Genomic DNA, 18,598 nt, shown 5'->3' on the forward strand with positions numbered 1-18,598 from the left:
TTCTGCTTTTTTTTTTTTCCCTCTCAAACCCTGTATTTAAAGTCGTCCTCTTTCATTTAGGAGCATTTCCCGCTTTCCAGTTCCCTGTTTTCTACCCGTTCTTTCGAAGACTGGGAAATACCACAGGAACTTAACTGCGAAAGCCAACTTCAAATGACACTCCAATTAAACCATTAAGCCATTAATCCATTTTTTCCCTACTTTGCATACAGCTCATACACCTTAGTGAGTCCAAGCCTGTTTTCTTAAGCCTTTGCAAACAAACTTTTAAACCCTTTTCCCCTACTTTGCCAGCGAAGCAGCCACCACGTTATCCTCTACAGACCCGTGCTGCGCCTCCCCGCACGGCCGCGGCGAGGACCTGGTGTAACGGCCTCTGCCCGTGCCCCTGTGTCCCCCCCGTGTCCCTTCGTCCCCCCGATACCCCTTTGTCCGCTCCAGTGCGGGACGCGGCTCCCCGCGACCCCGCCGCGCTCCCCACCCGCAGGTGCCCGGCCGAACAGCTCCGCCCCACGCGTGGCGGGGTCCGCGGGGGTCCCAGCCCGTACCTGAGCTTCTCCCCGGCCGGCACGGCCAGCTTGTTCAGCTTCTCCATGCTCCGCGCTGCGCCAGCACCCGCCGGGACCCCCGGCTCAGCCGCCTCTGTCACCGCCACTCGGCACCTGCCGGCGCCGCCGCTTCCTCCTGCCGGGAGGGGAAAGGGCACGGCACGGCCACGCTCCCTGCCGGCACCCCGCTCCGTGCTCGGGGGAAACTTCCCTGCTAGGGGAGCCTCGGCGGCCGGGCGCTGCGGGCTCTTTCTCCCTGTCCCACCCGCAGGCGCAGGCAGAGGAGGGACCCGGTGCTCCCGGCCCGCCCCCGGCCCGGCCCGGCCCGGCCCGGCCCGCACAGGTGGCTGCGGCCGCGGCAGCCCAGGGTAATGCCTCTGGAAACGGGACGCGGCTCCCCCGCGCCTCCCCGCAGCCCCCTCCGTGTGTCCTGGGGGAGCGGCGGCTTGGCCTGGGAGGAAGGCGGCCCCGCAGTGCCGACAGCCGGGTTTGACAGCGGGTGAGGTTTCGATGAGCTCCAGCGGGCCGTGGCGGGGCCAGGGAAGCCGGCCGCAGCTGGGTGCTCAGCCCCGGGCTGGCCCCAGGGCTTGGCCAGGCTGCAGGGACCGCCGGAGATGCTGGGCTCCCCTCTCTGCTCCCCGCACCTCTCCCTGTGGTGGCGTACCGGGTGCTGGCGCGCTGCCACGGGGACTTTTCCCTTCCCGAAGGGGCTGCAGCAAAACTAGAGAAGATCATCCAGTTGTCTCCATCCTTTTGAATATCACTGGCGGGAAAAAGAGGTTTCTTCACCTGACTTCTTAAACAGCACACCCTCCATCAGCGCAGGGTGAGGCCGTTCCCACCCCAAATGTAGGTAGCTGGTCTGTGTTTAATGGCTCTGATACCTCTCAGCTCAGGCTTGGTCTTTTTTTCCCCTTTAAAGGTGAACTTATAAGTGGCAATGTAAGCAGGTATTCATGCTTGGGCTTTATTCTGTAGTTCTGGTCAGCATTTTTTTTTTTTAAGTTCTATGCCTTGTATAGTGTTGCCACTCCCTTCTTTCTGTATCTTTGGTCTCTTTCTGTATCTTTGGCTTAATCTACAAGCTAAGCCTGGTCCAGGTAGGAAAACTTTCTCTTCTTCCTCTTCTTTCATCTGCATCATGTTAATATGTTTTGGTAAGTACTGTATGTTTTGAGGACACCAGAAGTTATTTCTTAGGGAGATTCTCATGACACTTAAGCCAGGTTTTCACGTGGATACATTAACTCCCTAGATTGTACTATGTTTCTTTTGTGAAAATGTAGTGGCAAAACATACTTTCCTGGTTAGTGCAGGTGACAATGAGGAAACAGCCTGCCACAAGATTTATGTTTTTGATAACAGTATTGCTCTGATCTTGGCAGGGATAATGTCTTTGATCTCTCAGCCTTTAACACAGGAATCAGAGAATATTTGCACACAGCATTTCTCAAGGGAGGGCCCTTAGTGAACAAATTACCCTTTTGGGGTGTCTTATAAGTTGGGGTATTTCATAAAGGCTTTAAGTAATAACAGTCAAGTTGAATGTTATTTACTACACAAGTCTCTGGAATTCCACCCTGCATTACATCTGGTTATGAACTGGACACCTTTCCAAATTTACTCTCAAAGTTATTTTTGAAATTAAGGTTTCACTCTGGCAATGTGAAGAAGCATTGTAAATCAATTGCAGTGTTACTTTACCTTTTGCTTATACAATCTTTCTGCTATATCTAAACATATATCAGGATACAGGCTTGCTTGTTAGGTCCTTAGACAACAGCTGGTTCTTACCTGACTCACAGAAATCCCAAACTATTTCCCTTTGAGATCTTTGGTGGCAGACTATCATTCACACACTGCCCTGGTTTTGCCTTGTTTCTTCATGACTCATCAGTTTATGGGTTTAGTTTTAATGCTCTACAGTGCCCGGTGCAGAGAGCTTTCACTCTTGTCCTTGCAGCCCTGCTCCTTTGAAGGAACTGATGCTGATGCCTCATTCCCAGGGTAGTCCCTCAGCCTCCATCTCTTATCCTTGTGTCCATGTAGCCATGCAGTGAAATGGACTGGGGAAGAAGTCCTCTACAAATGATCTAGCAAAAAGTAACAAAAAAGGTGGTTTTAGCTGCATCCGCTTCTGGATATGGTTCAGTGCATAGGTGTTTGTGAGGGTGCAGCAGAGGGTAGGAGGAATAGGGTGTGTGGCTGTTTAAACTGGTACGGCTGCCAAGAAGTTACTCCTAAGAATATCCCTATTGCACAAGACTTGTTCATGAGATTTTGTGGTATCTGCCGCAGGGCCTGTCCATGGATCAGTATCTCAGCCAGCTTGTTTCTGCCATGCATACACATGGCCCAACACACATCTCTGCTTCACTTTAATATCTACAAACTGCTTACAGAAAAACAAAAACAAAAAGCAATCCTTTTCCTACTGCTCCCCCAGGGCTTGGCCCTCTGAATGCTTATGGAGGGCACATCTTATTTCACTTTATAATCACTCCTACCAAGATGTACTGACACTTTCCAGGGGAGAAGAGTCCTGCCCTAGAATTAGCAGAAGTCTCTAGTACCAGGTGATGTGGCCTAGGCTGGCTCCCTGCTCCTGCAGAACATGGGCAAAGAATAAATTAGACCATTCCTCCCCCGAAAGCACATACAGTATCCCCTAGTTATCTCAAACCCAAGGCACCTGAGAGAGAGCAGTTTCTCCTGGCCACCTTGGAATATGCTTTTCCTGGGAAACCAATGGAGGGTCAAGTGCAAGTTAAGTCCTGAAATTAAGAGAAGGAAGCCACACTCCCCCAAATGTCAAAGGAAGTTTTTCTAGCTACAGTGAAATCCCTCCTCTTCCCCAGTTTAAATGTATTCATGTGTCAAGAACCTTTGGATCTAAACAGTGTAGCGTTACCAGGAAATGGCTAGAGCCTGCTTAGCTGTTTCTGGTCTGCCTCCAAATCAGCCTATCTGGCCATCTATTCTTGTGCTCAGAAAGCTTATCAGGGCAGAACAAGATAGGACAGCCACTTGAGAAAAAAAATAAAAAGCACACCCAAACCTCTCCAAACATCTGTAGGCCTCTTCTTTTGTCCAGCAGGTGGTTTCAGAGTCCAGACTTTGAGCTCATATTTGGACTGACCCTGTCTGTGGTCGAGAGGGTTTTTGTATAGTCCTTACAGAAACACTGTTTACTGCTAGTAAGGAGGAACACATAGAGTGACCACTGGGACGGGGCAGTTGCTCCCTCCCTCCAGGGTTACTTGTTGCCCCCAAATAGTGAGGCGGGACTTCACTAGCCTCAGCTCCAGGAAATGACCTTCCTGCTTCTTCAGGAACCCTGGGAGGGCCTGGAGGCGGTAGCAGATTGGAGCCACGCAGTGAGCATAAAGTCATGCTATTTTTGTAGCTGTAACCCCAGCAACTGTCCATCTCTGACCTAATGTGTTCATTTGCAGAATGTCAAAGAGGAACTAACATTTGCTTTACCACGTGGATGTCATTTTGGCCATAACAGGGGTTAACATGAAACCCTCCTCCCCAGGCATGAGTGCTGGCAGAGGGGTCGTTGTTCTGAGGGATGCCTGTGCTACTGCTGTGCTCCCTGGCACATCTGGGGCCAATGGGGACAGTTGGGAGGCACAGCTGCCAACTTGCAAGTGCTGCTGGCCATTGAGATGTGGCCTGGCAGCCTGGACCAGCCTGTGCTGCCCAGCAGAGGTAAGGGCAGGTCCCAGGGGCATGGGGGTGACAGTAGTGTCCCAGGTGAATAGGTTTTGATGTCTCATACGAAACTTTTTGCAGAAGTGTTCCTGCAGTAGTGGTCTTCTGGAATTTTATTGTTCAAACTCTTCACCTAAAGGGCACTTTAATGTTTTAAGAACCTGCATTGTCATGGACTCCGCCATTTTTTTGTGATTAGGTAGGTAGTGGTACTTTAATTTTCCTGTGTATGGCTACAGATTCACAGGGTAAGTTCCTTGCACCATTACTCAACACAGGTAATGTAGGATTTGCCAGTAAATTCCCTTGGCAGGATGGTTCAGAGAATATGGATACTTTTTATTATTATCATTATTATTATTGATGCTCAAACTGCCTTTTAAATTTTTGGAAAGACCTTCTTAATGCTTGGAAGGATAATCTAAATGCCACTGACTGTTGCAACATCATTTCCTCATCACTGTAAGTGTTGTGGCTTAGTTTGGGTTTGTCTCTCTCATCCTCTCCCAATATGACTGTATTTCTCCTCTTATGCCCAAAAATAAAAAAGATTTAAAAAACCAACATCTTTATCTTGTGTATTCAGAAACTAAAATGATTTTTTAACCTCTTCTGCTATTTTCTGCAGTTTATTTCTCCTGGTTCATTCCTTGTGCATTCTGCCTCACTGATGGCATGTTCTGGTTTCTATTTAAGACCTATTTTCTATTTAAGATGAGGTAATCAGGACATGGTCAAATCCAGACTCAGTGCAACAGGCTGAGACTGTGAGTATCGTACCTTCAGTTGGTCAAAATTTGTTGTAAATTGACAGATATTTCCTGTTTACTCCAGGCTCCAGTTTCCTATACTCTATTGTACCTTGAGTACCTCAGGTAGTGTGTTGAGTTTTGGGCACCACAATAAAGAAGGGCATAAAACTACTAGAGAGTGGCCAAAGGAGGGCAAGAAATATGGTGAATGTTCTAGAGGGCAAGACGTAAGAAGAGTGTCTGAGGTCACTTGGTTTGTTCAGCCCAGGGCAGAGGAGGGTGAGGGGAGGCCTCATGGCGGCCTGCAGCTTCCTCATGAGGGGAGTGGAGGGGCAGGTGCTGAGCTCTGCTCCCTGGGGACAGCGACAGGACCTGAGGGAACGGCATGGAGCTGTGTCGTGTGAGGCTCAGGCTGGATATCAGGAAAAACTTCTTCACTGAGAGGGTGGCTGGGAACTGGTACAGGCTCCCCAGTGAAAGTGGCAATGGCACCGAGCCTGTCAGAGTTCAAGAAATGTTTGGACAACTCCCCCAGGAGTGGGGGATTCCTCTTTCCAACTCAGGATACTTTGTGATTCTATGATTGTTAAGATCATCTGGGGTTAAAGATTTGTCTGAAGCATTTGAGTCCTTGGTAAGTGGTGTTCCTAGATCAGAACAAGTACCTCCCTACAGGGCTAATGGAGAAACCATTAGGCAAAAGCCAGAGTTTGAGTACTATCACTGACAACAGTGATAGTTTTTCTTGACTGAAAGTTTCTGTCTGACTCCTTCAATGACTTTTTTTTTCTTTCTTTTTTTTTTCTGATTTTCACTGAAATTAATGCTGTCTACATCAATTCCTGCCAGTATGTGGTTTGTATGATGATTTGGGTTTTGTCAGGGATTCCTGCTGAAGCTACTGATGTCGGTAGTAGTCACATTACAATATTAAATATTTTATAAAATATCAGCTATACATATCTTACATAAGTAAGTTCATAAACTTACTTTTAGGAAGACCATTCATGTTGTTATCTTCATGTGGATTACAGATTATGACTATGTTCAGCCTAGGGAATCTAGGAGCCTATTTGAGTTCCTGATCTGGGTTGGCAGCTGAAGCTGTGAAGCTGAACACAATGGGCTGTTGCTCAGAGATGTAACAGCACCTTCCCATAGCCTTGTCTGCATGACAAGAAAGCCTAGGAATATGTCCCAGGCAGGAGCTGTAGCACACAGGACAGGTGGGCAATCAGGCTGTGTGAAAAGTCCAAGCCAGTATATTGATACAGCTTTGCACGGAAGCTGCCATTTTTAAACATCTAAGATTTCACATAGTTAAAATAACGAGCTGAGGCTTATAAATTATGTAGCATAAAAAAATGAGCATTAAGAAGGTGAATAAAAAGAACTGCAAATAGATTAATTTTAGACATCCATTTGAAAGAAATCTTCTTTATATTTATTTTTATTTGTAATGCTTTGAGGAGCCAGTGCTGCATCAAAGAATCTCAACGAGTTATGCATGACTATTTCAAGAGGAAGCTATTTTTTACAGGTTACATTAATGCTCACAGACACAGTCTAGTGCCTTCAATGTATATAAAACAGCTGAGAAACATGATTTGATGTAAGCAATCAGTTTGATAATGAGGTTTCAATTTTATCTGTACCATGACCATATAAGACTCATGTTTTCTCTCAGTCATGCTAGAAAACCCATTTCTTAACCCTTTCCCAATTAGTAAAATCTTGTCTCCAACATTAATGGAGAAGATCATACCAGACAATATTCTTAGAAATACTCAGGAGTCAACAATGGAACTTCTCATTATAGGAAAGAGTTTTTTAGGTGGATTTCATGCGCAACCTGTCCTGCTAAGAAGCTAGTATATTTGCTCATTTTGACTTTTGCACTTCTGGGGAATGTGGGAAACCAGAATTTGCACGTTCTACTCTTTAAAGGACAGCTTTTTGATCTTTTGCTTGGTTTTTCCCTCAGGAAGTTCTGACTAAAGAGCAACCATATAAGCTTTTCTGAGAAATATGGAAAATGACTGAAAATCTAATTCAGAATATCTGCCTGGTTTTACTGTTCTGAGGTTATAATATTTAATGTAGCTTAGAGTTACTTCTCCTTACCTATATCTACTTGCTGTCTCAGTTCTCTCTTAGACTGATAATTGCTTCAAAAAGAGTGTTTATTCATATGTAAAGACCTCTATTTAAAAATTGAGTCTACTGCTTGAGCTCTCTGACGTTTTGCTACTACTGGGATAGCACTAAAGGTGAGAGTTCCAAACATTGAAACAGTGTAATGTGGATGTAAAGGCAGACGCTAGTAGGAATTTGGCTTAGTCAGTCTGCATTCACATGAAAGTCAGAAAATAATTACTACAGTTAAGTTTTTTAAGGCTGTGGAAGTTAAGTGAAAGTAGCCCAAATTGCTCCCACCTCTGTCTGAATTGGAAAATAGTCCAAATTCATATCACCTGAATCTGAACTGGCATCTGTAGCAATGTTGCAGGCTTTAATTTTTGGTAAAGGCCTGATATTTGAAGTATTCTGTACATATTTGATCTATTCTGCTTTCAGAATATCCTTAGGAAACTGTGCCATCGATGTGCTATGGAGACAGCGAGCGATTGAAGGGGAAACGTGCTGTTAGCACTGGCCTGTCACATGCTGCCTGGGTGGGTTTTGTGCTTGATCATCTGGGTCTGAATGCAAACTTGTGGTACTTGATACTGTGCCAAAAGTGCACTCAAACCCTATTGTTTAAAAGTGTGCCAGTTTAGATATAGTTTTTTTCCCCTCTTTCTATTTCAGTTGATAACACTGCCTACTTAACTTACCGTTCAGTGTCCCATAGCTGGTGTTTGGAAACCATGAGTTTATGGAACATGATTCCTCATGACTTTCTATGTATTTACAACTTGCTGATTGCTATAATCAGGTGAACACACTGCTGTTTCATGTTTAAAATAATACATCTCTGTTTTTCCCAAGCATTGCTTTCAGGTTCTCACTAACTAGTCTATTCGAATGATTTTATTTTTACATTTTCCACTTCCAAGATGCATATGAGCTCTTTTAAACCAGAAAACATTGCTTCTTGTACTGGAAAAGATACACATAGGCATTTAGTTGTGTCTTAGCAGATGAGAGGAAGGTACATTTCTGTCCCAAGAATTTTTAAATAATACTTATTTTCGGAAATTTTAGTTTCTTCACTATGGGTCAAATGGCTCAATGACACAGCATTAATTTTGGAAGACTCCTAGCAACTGCTGTAGAAATTTTAAAGCTTTAATCTGTTATCACTTTGGATAGTAACTACTGAAGTTGTTCAAATAGTTATATTAGTAGATGATGCGTTTGAAAATGCAACTATAAATTTAATTGAAAGGGATTTGGGTTTGTCTTTAGGCTCACTAGAGGAAACAGGCAGTACATGTGGGCTTGTACTATGGGGTAGGCAAAGATGCGAAAACAGTAAATTTAGTAGGATTTTCTCATGAGGGGGCTTCTGAGCAAATTTATTTTAGCACCTGCAGAAAAAACGTGTTTTATTTCCCTGGGGACAAACCCACTGTGTAAAAAGCTGCACTTCTGCTTTTCAGTTTTGCCGTCATCTGTTCCACATGCACACAGAAATACAAAACTTGCTCCTTCAGACAGACTAATTATTTAATGGTAAACTAAAAGTGTTGGAGGCCAGATTGCCTTGGAGGCAGTGACCTGTGCTGGAGCCATTTGACAGCTATGGAGGAGAAAAGTGCCTCCGAAGAGTAGTGCTGCTGCTTGGTCTGCAAATCTTACCCTTTCCAAACTTAACGAGTGACTGCAATCCAGATATTCATAACTGGCTAGCTTTCACCTAGCTTTGAGTGTCACCAGGGAAGTGAAGCTGCAGTGGCATGGGCTTATTTGAAACCTGGCAAGTCCTTCCTTCAAGAGCATCAGTCAGAACTCAGACATGCAGTGGTCTAAATACACTTGCATCTCTGCTGACAAAAATCACTCCATATACTCACACAGACAAGAAGTTGCATAAAACTTCAAAATGAAAGGAATATCTGAAAATGAGGTTATTTCTATACGGCAATGATAATGTTCACACCTCTCATGATACCTTCAGCACCTGGAAGATGCTGAAAAAACGGCAGTTTTTAAACCACTTTTCTCCTGCACTGGCCTGTAATACAAACAGCCAAGTAAAATGGTTGAAGCATCTCTTCTCTGGAACAAGTTGGTAGTCTGCACTGCTTTACTGACCATAATAATCCCTATCTGAGCATTATCTCATTCTTGCTTAGAAACAAGCAAAAAATTGTTTTTTGCCTGTTTGTTTGTTTGCTTTGGTCTTTTCTATGTTTGTGCATTTCCATCACCTTAAGGCTGCTCCCTTCTGTTTCTTGGATAACTGGGAATTATCCCCTACTAGAACACTGTGCTCTGGGAGCAATAATGTCACTGAACAGAAATAGCTCCAAAAATTCTTCTGACACAGAAGTATAGCGGAATTGAAATGTTGCCTTCGAAAAAAGACACTGAAGTTATCAAGAGGATGGAGGACTTTCTAAAGAAAGAAAATATCTTATTAATTAAAAAGTAGCAAACTACTATGTGAAATAACAATATACTAATATTTTATCAATGACGGTGTTATGTGGCTTTGACATGAGATGAAGGGTTTAATAGAATACTGTGGAGAAAAATTGCTCAGACTTGTAACTCTAGACATGAAATTTGTCTGTTAATCTAAGACTGCAATTTTGTGAATTGTTTTAAGTAATATGTTCACACGGTAACTTTTATTGCATTAAGACTACAAAACAGTAGCAGAGGAGTAGGAGTGGCATACTATAGTAGAGTGAGTTCTTATTCTTTATGTATCTTATTTTGAAGAATTAGTTGTACACCATTTAAAATAATTATTTCATAAGTTAGAGGTCATAAGAGCCTGCATTGCTGTACTCTCAGAATACACTGAGAGAAAAAAAAAAACAAACTACATTTAGTAGCAAACACTGGGTTTCAGAATAACTGCTTCTAGTGTTTTTGGTCATCCCTTCAGATTCAAAATCTGAGGAGAGAATGTGGGGAGAAGTGAAAGAGGAAAGAAAATTTGATAGAAGTCTACCTTTAAAGAGACATGTATTTAAATTTGACTATTCATTGTATTGCAGATAGTCATGTTAACAAACATTTATCTTTTTTCATTATTTGTTGTTTTAATAAAGAACAAGAAGGTTACTACACTGAGGAAATTAAAATATAAAAATATTGGGGGATTAAAGAAAATTTCTGACTGGGTAGTTTAGAAACAATATATATAAGTGATAGTTTTGTGACGTTCTTCTTTGCTGAACATTAATGAATTTTAACAACATCTGCAGCATGGACTTGGGTACCTAAATGTTCTGTGTGTTGTAGAGCTCAGCCTGGAATATAAGAATGACATGCATTTGAAGTTGTCCTGTTCACTATTGCTACAGTAATTTTGAGCTAGGAATATGTTTATGAACAGACTGATGAATAAAAATGAGACTCCTAAGTACTATTTGTAATTTGAAACTCTTGACAAGGAATATATTATTTTTATGGCTTATACTATAACATTTTCATGTCACTTAGCAAATAGAAAGGCAATAGTGTTATAATAGAGTGTTCCAGGGGGAAATAACAATTTTAAAAGTAATTCTTTCTTAAGGATTGTGATTTATTTCAAGCTTAAGCCATACTTGAGGTCTGCTAACTCTTACCGTCCTGTTCACTGGAGAATTTCCCCTTTTATAGAAAAGACTTTTCTTCCATAAAAGTATCATGAGCTTCTAAAGAAATTATAGTGGTTTTGTTTGTTGTTTATTATTATTATTATTCCTGATGGAACTGATACCACCAAGACTTATTAAAGATCAAATTGTATATTTATTTGTTTCAGCATTTTCCATTGGGGTGTTTTAACAGCTTAATATAGTGATGTACTGGTTATACACATGTATGCTGAGGCAACCACCCACACCCATTTGCCTCATTCTTCTTTCTTAGGCCAATGGTGCTGTCTAATGCCACAAATGTCATAAGAGTTAGACCTTTGATCTGATCCAGGTTTGATTTACTTTAAATTGAAGTAAGCCAATATACAAGAATACTAGAGTAGAAAGGGATGTCATAATAGAAAAGCAAAATTTTGAGAGTGTTATAGGAGAAATGCTAAGCCTGCCCAGGTATCTGCTGGAGCTATGCCATGGTTGTAAATGAACAACACTTCAAGTCTGTACAGAAAGTGGGGTTTTCCCAGACTGTGGTGTTCCATCCAAAAGGTACAGCAATAGATACAGGTTTGTCTTTGATACGTATATTTCTTTCAGAGTGTATTTCAGCCTATTTATTTGTGAGCTATGCATAGACAAAAAATAAATAAGAGAGGTCCTTGGTGGGTAAACATTTAGATATGAATAATTTCTTAAACGTTGTTTGTATTTGTAATCTAAAAGGAATATAGCTGATAATTCATGCTGACATTTCAACAACCCTCTTACTTCCGTGATCTTGAACAGTATTACCTATTCATTACAGCAACAGCATGGATATGTCTTGTATTTCCTTGTATTTCTTCAGAGAAGAATTGCCTGAAGCCAAAGGAATGAGATAAGGAAGATATATACTGATAAATTTAATTAATTATACCACTTAGATCAGGCGTTTATGAGAGGATCTGATGACTTTCATGAAATGTATGGTAAGGTAAATTAACTGAAATAGTTTTCAGGTTATTGTGAAAACTCTGTGAGCTTTCTATAATAATAAAAAGCTGTGAAACTGGACAGTAAGGAACTAAATAGGAGAAATGACAGAGCTGTGGTAGCAGGTGGCTGGGGAAACTGAAGTGGCAAAAGAAACCGAGACCTAATGCTCTGTCAAGGATGTCATGGGAGGCTGCCTAAAATGTGTAATAGAATCAGGGAAGGAGAATGGAAACTAGGAAAAATAATACAAGAACTGTAAAATATCTAAAAGGTTTGTATTTTTTCTCTCCAGAACACTGGACTATTAGGAACATAAGGAGCTTGTCAGACATTGAAAAATCAGGCATAGCTTGTTTTAAGAACAAAATAAAATATTTTTTAAGACAGATTCAATATTTCCTATTTCATTATCATTTTAACAGTAGTCTTAGCCCAGACCAAGACAGCTTTGGGCAGGAGATTGTGCTGCCTCCCAGCTTAGGAGAATGTCCCTTCCCTCTGTCCTCCTGAAGGTGAATAAAATGACCTGAGAGAGTTGATCTGAATAGTCCTAAATTGTAACACGCTGCAGGGAAGGTTGTACTACTGTATAGAGACTGGCTGTAGTCTGGCCTTAACAGACTTCACCTCTTCAAGAAATCACAGCATATCTGAATTTTACTTCTACGAATTGTAAACAAGCATCAAGAGCATAACGTCAAGGTGTGTTTACACTGTGTGGTGGAGTACGGTGCCAGGGCTGGTAACAACTGAGCAATCTCTGAAACAAGACACAGACAAGGCACTTCAGGTCACGTGCAGTGTCCAGCAATGCTGCTTTCCTGCTTTGGCAGCCAAGCAGCTTCTCTGCTTTATGCTGGCTCCTATGCTGGCCTATGCAAGTGTACAGATGCTCTGAAAAACAGAAAGTTAGAGAAAACCAGCTTGGAGGTGGTCTGGGAATCTGAATCTGACTTTTCTTTCTAAAATCTGCACTTTAAATATGTGCAGTATGGTGCTGTCTGTATTTAGGCGGCTACAGGTGATCTACCCACAGAGGCTCTCTGATGCTATGAATCAAGAGCTGAAGGGGTGTTAACACCATCCACCATGTAGATATGCATGAGGACCATCATGCCAGTGTCCATGCTGTTTCTATGGTAAGTTTTTATTCCCCACCTTGACGTTGTTGTTGGAAATGGAGTTTAAGAGGAAGGTGCTAGTAAAGAGGTATATATTTACATGATTTCTAAGTTTGTTTGGGGCAAATAGAAATATATGTATTTTTTGGGCAAATTGAATTATTCTATGGGTTGCCACCTGTAGCTGTGCAGGCGGTTGGGTTTCCGGTCTTGAATTTATGTTGCATAAAGGGCTGCTGTGGCACTCCTACCAATTGCACTTCAGCTTCTGCCAGGCCAGCTGTGCAGAACTGACCTTCCTGAAGCTGTTTCAAGTGACTGGTTACAGGCACCAACTGTCTGACTTGCAGCTGCAACAGGCCCTCCTGTCCCTAACTTCTCCTTGCAGCTCATCTTGCAACTTCTCTACTCTGCTTATCTAGCTGACTCCATTTTACCACATTGCAGTTTTCATGGCTTAGCATCGTATCTCAGCTTTCAACCTGACCTCTTTTCATTTCTGAATTCATAAAATGCTGAATGAAGGGGTTTAGTATGTTCCTTCGTTATCTTAGGCATAGTGCATGTCCTGCCATCGAGCACAAACATAAAAACTGGTGAATTAAGCTCTGCATGTTTATACAAAAGCAGAAAAAGGTTATATTTTCACTTGTTTTCACAGAGGCTAGTCTAAAGCAAGAAGAATGAAATGTCTCTCCTGCAGCGAGCATATGTGTTGATAACACACTGTATATTAAATGTTGTATTTCTTTCAAAAAATGAGAGGACTCTGTTTAGAGACTTGGAGCAAAATGAGCCAGGACATCTGTTCTGTTTTCTGCGCAGTATTTGAGCTGGGGCACATGTGGAATTCTGTTAAAATGAGACTATAAATTAATAGTTCTTCACACTTCATTGCTTGAATGAGCCAGAAGTTATTTTCTTCTGAATTTTGAGTCCCAGGTGCAGCACTTTCTGACTACCAAATATGATTTTCTAAAAGGGAAGAAAGACCAGTGAATCGAAACTACAACAACCTGTTCTCTGTGGTCTGAGTACAGCCTTGTAATAGAGAAAAGCAAAGCAAATCAACTGACAGGGGGGAAGAAAAAGATCCTGTCCAGACACATGACAATATTGAAGAACGGGTTTGTGAGTCAGGCACCAGCTTCTGTTCCTGGTTCTGCTTCTGGCTCTGTATACAAACATAAGAAGCTTGTTTGGGTCTCTGTCATGAAAAGGTGACCTCTCACTTTTTTCTTGATTTCTGATACCCACCTCAAGTTGCTCTGTGACTGATACCTTATTGCTATATAGGCTGGTCGAGAGTACTAATGAAGATAAACGTTTCTACTTTCACTACAGTTTAGTGAGGTTGAGCTGACTGTCACAGAGCTGGGCTCCCCTACAGCTGGACCAGCTTATGCTTTTTTCGTCAGAGGTTGACCCACTCTTACTCTTCAAAGAGGATTAATAGACACCTAGTTTTATTTAGCAATAATCTGTCACATCTTTATCAAAAAGTCCGTGATATAGCCTGCTTAACATCCCTAAAAATGAGCATAGTGTTTCCAATATTGAAGAAATACTTCTATAATGTTATTGTAATCCCTTCAGAAACATCGTTCCATAGACAACTGGACGTGGTAAGGCACCATGAAGGGAGATTGGCCAAAGTTTACTAATTAAAATTTTCTAATTTAGAAGTTGTGCTGAGCAGGGTCTAGAAAAGAGAGTAATGGAAAACCATGGTAAAGGAAATGGAAAATATGGTAAAACTTTTCTGGAAGATTGGATTGGGTTTCCTTGGTGCTAAAAAAATGCCCAGTTACAGATTCACAGGACTGGAATTTGTCTGTCTGTGTTCTCCTGATTAGGTACTTGACATGAACTGGGCAGCTGAGATTGGGAAGGTGCTGTGGTTAGACTGTGGTCTCAGGTTCAAATCCATGCTGCCTATGATGGTGCCACAAAGCTTTCAATGTTATGATATGAATATTCCCATTCTTTCACTGTTAAGTTTTGGCAAAACACTTCAAAAATTATTTCAGAATAACAGTTTTGTCTGGCTTTGGATACAAGACAGCATGGTGAACAGTCTAGTTACAAGAGCACAAGTGACCTTTCTAGAAGACCTTGGTACACAACCTGCTGTGAGGGGGTCTTCCTTCTCAGAGAACTGGTGTCATGCAAAAGTCTTGGTTGCTCATGGCAGGATGGAAGAGAACCTGCTGTAATGCAAGTGTCTGTTGCCCCCTTTCTGCTGCAGGAGGAGTGTAACACTCTCTGCTTCTGTAAATATTTGATGCCTGAGTAGACTTTTGTCAAACATGCAGTATTTAGTATTTTTCTAAATAATAGATAAAAATATGGTTTAATGTCATTCATATATGTATGTCCACATACTATATATTTTATATGTAAATGCCTTTTTATTTTTATTTTATTTTATTTTTTTTTTGAGCGTATATAGTTTCTGTGACACTAGAGTGGTTAGGTACTGGAAACCTTTTTTGGTCTCTTTTAGATACAGTTTTTTTTTTTTTTTTTTTTTTTTTTTTTTTTTTGTGAATAGGTATTTTCTGTATTTGCAGCCCCGGCCTTTTTCAGTCAGGGAATAACTGGAGATCTTTAATGTGGCATTTAAGCTACACCAAGAACTATGGAAAACTAGATCTACCTATTCAGACATAAAACATTCAACCTGAGTCAGCACTAGTATATAAAGGCAAAAGAGTAATTAAAAATCCACGATGGTATATCCCAAGGAGAGGGTCAAACCTTTTATGACTACTAAGTATTGGGGTAGAAGTCATCTACCACCAATGTTTTTTCATCTTGAAACTTTCTCTGGGGTGGAGAAAGTCCAAATGTAGAAGGCCACAAGACTTTTGTACTGCTGTATCTCACTTAAAGAGACAGCAAAAGCTCTCTGTATTAGGGAAAGCCCAGTTCTGACAGAAATCTCATGGATTTTATTAGTATTAGTCTTCTAATATTAAATTCTTTGGTTAGGCAAAGTAATCCATAGAAATAAAAACATAGGAGCAAGAAATCAAAATATTTCAAAGTGAAACTGAAAGTGTGATGTTGCACACCCTACTTTTATTAACTAGGACTACATTTAATTATAATATCAATAACCCCCACTTCCCTCAAAAAAGAGGATTAGAAAATTATTGACATGTCATTCCAATTTCACATTGCACCCTGTTAGAAGCCCATTATTTTATTTCTTGACTTTCCTTTTGTTTTATTCTTAAGCTTAACTATTGCCTTAAAGTTTGTGTCTCCTATTTTCTTGTGTTTTTAAAGAGAAGTAAAATTGTAAGAGATGAAAATACATTTTACGTGCGAGCATTTGAAACAGTGATTCTAGCTAGAAGCATGGACAACAGGTTAAAAATGCTCTCAAGTGTCTGACTAGACAGTGGAACAAAGATGTGTAAATCTCTGTCATGAGCAGATCCAAATTAGTGCTGCCAGCAGAGGCCCCTTTGCCCTTTGGACTGTTGTCACCTTTCGTGGCCTGCCAGCCTGTCTGTCTGGCAGCCGCAGCGATGGTAATATTGGGTACTGCTTGAGCTGTTATCTCCACAATATCCTGATGCCCTCAGGGCATGCACCTCTCATGGCCCTGTGGCATCACTGCTTGTGAATGGAGCCTTGGAAAGCAATTTGTAGCTTTCACCTGCCGTGCAGTTTTACAGTTTTTCCTACTATTTTAAGTAAGAACATCACAACTCTTGATGCTTTCCCTTTATAGCACCCCTGTGAGATAGGGAAATACTATTATTTCCGTTCTGCAGGTGGGAAAGGAAGCAGGGAATGCTAAAATAATTTTCTTGGTTTTACTTAGAAAATCTGTAGCAAAGCAAGGTCTCAAACCACATCTATCAGATCCAGGTTTAGTTATTATTAGACACCCTTACTGCTAAAGATTTTGCCTTGTGAACTCTCTCTTGAGCCAGCTACAAATGGGGTAGGAGGGGAGACAGGCTTTTGTAGCTGGTGCATTGGCCTGGAGCAAGGGTGAGTAACTTGTTCATGGAATTTGAAGGCTGATAGCTGTAAAAAGAATCTGAAAAGTGATTTTTCCACACTAGGTTGTTTGTCTTCCTTAATGAATAAATAAAAGAAGACAGGTGTAGGAGGGAAGATGAAAATGAAGTGAGAGCGCAATGTTTCTTGTCCTTGCAGTTTGAATTATGCAAGTGCATACATTTCAGGAGGAACATCTCAGAATTACAAGGTACTTTCTTGATATGTAACGTCTCTTACAATTCAGAGTTTATTCATATGTGTCAAAAAATGAGATTTCCTTGTCTTGGAAGGCAAGGATGAAATATTTCAGTTTGGAGTTATCTCATTAAAAAATTATGAACAAATGAAAAATAGATGTTAGAAAGTAATCTAGAAATCAGTCAACTATATGACATTTACTTGATTCTCGAACAGCGATTTTTTTCTGCATATACCATAAATTCCTGGTAAAATAAACAAGTAATATTTTTTGACAGCACTGATAATTGGTAGATGTTTATTTCAAGAAAAGGAATTTAAATGTTGCCCACATAATAATTAAACGAAGCTTATAATTATGTGTTCCTTACCCACAGTTCACCCAAGACCTTTCAGAACTGCATGTCAATATATACAAATGATAAACTTAAGTCTTGACATCATCAGGACATCATCTTGACATATTTGATTCGCCAGCGAAGATTTCTCATTTGCCTCACAAACTGACACATGTTTTAGAGAGAGCTGATTTTGTGATGAAAGATTTCATCCTGGCTTTGCGAAACTGTTCAAAACAGTTTTCAACTGAGCAAAATTCATTTTGAGCTTAGTTTAAGATGTATTTCTAATCACATCAGCTGTAAAAGATGCCTTTTAATTTCATGGGCCCTGGGAAAGTGAAACTTGAGTAAGCTGAGAGTGTTGTGAAACAACTTGTGCATAAACTTCTCATACAGTAAGTCTTGGACTATCTACAATGAGGTCACTGAGCTATAATTATGTTGTTTCTTCAAGATGTGTTCAAATTACGGATGTATATCACTGATATACACCGTATATCTTTTATTTTTTTTTTCTTTCCCTCTGCTATCTTTTCCCCCTGGAAAATAAGTATAATACTGACTAGAGGGAAAAGAGACTTTCATGGAATTAGTGGCGGTATTCAGTGCAGGAGTCAGAGAATTATATCTGTGTGTGGATGCACATTGGTCCTGGTACAGTTGTGGGCTCTCCTAGCAGAATGTAGAACAACTGCATGTCTTAATTTGCAAAGTATTTATAGCCTTCTAGATTCAAAATCTTTCTTATGAAGAACATTAAGTTCTTAAGAAGAACATCAAGAACATCTTAAGAAGAGAACATCAAGTATTGCACTAATGAAAACTGGGATGGGGAAGCGGGGGGCACTCCAGAAGAACCAGCTTCTGCCTAATGAAGCCCCAGGAAGAAAGTTTTATACCAGGCAGAGACCTGAAGCTCTGGTTATGCCAGGAGGAAAAAGGATTTTGGTCTTGACTTGTCTGGCAATTGCCGTTTTCTTGTTTGTCTGTCCTTAGTGTTCTGGTCTGTTGTGGAGTACCTGCAGTATGTACAGATTTGAACAGACTTGTTGATCTGGCTCAGGTAGATCAATGCACATCTTCTCCAGCTAAAACTTGCAAACTGTTTGCATGCTAGAAACTGGCAATTTTTGCGATAGCAGTTAGTAAGATGTAATA

At 41.1% G+C, this 18,598-nt stretch overlaps 1 protein-coding gene across 6 annotated transcripts in view; it reads right to left on the bottom strand.

Moving 5' to 3' along the window:
- The window catches only part of BLNK (B cell linker), a 95,906-nt gene that overhangs the window by 46,702 nt on the left and 30,606 nt on the right, over positions 1 to 18,598 (bottom strand). Inside the window, exon 1 of one of the 6 annotated variants that reach the window (XM_083844005.1) lies at positions 549 to 1,023. The exons of 3 other annotated variants lie outside the window; for them this stretch is intronic. Coding sequence is in view for 2 of the 3 variants with exons in the window: in XM_083844004.1 (XP_083700130.1) it covers positions 549 to 595 (47 nt within the window). In the remaining variant the exon portion in view is untranslated. Of the gene's footprint in view, positions 1 to 548; positions 1,024 to 18,598 lie in introns of those variants that run through there. 2 more of the 6 variants (XM_083844004.1, XM_083844006.1) reach the window with 2 other exon arrangements.

The sequence above is a fragment of the Anser anser genome, assembly GCF_964211835.1.
Source record: "Anser anser genome assembly, chromosome: 7".
NCBI lineage: Eukaryota > Metazoa > Chordata > Aves > Anseriformes > Anatidae > Anser > Anser anser.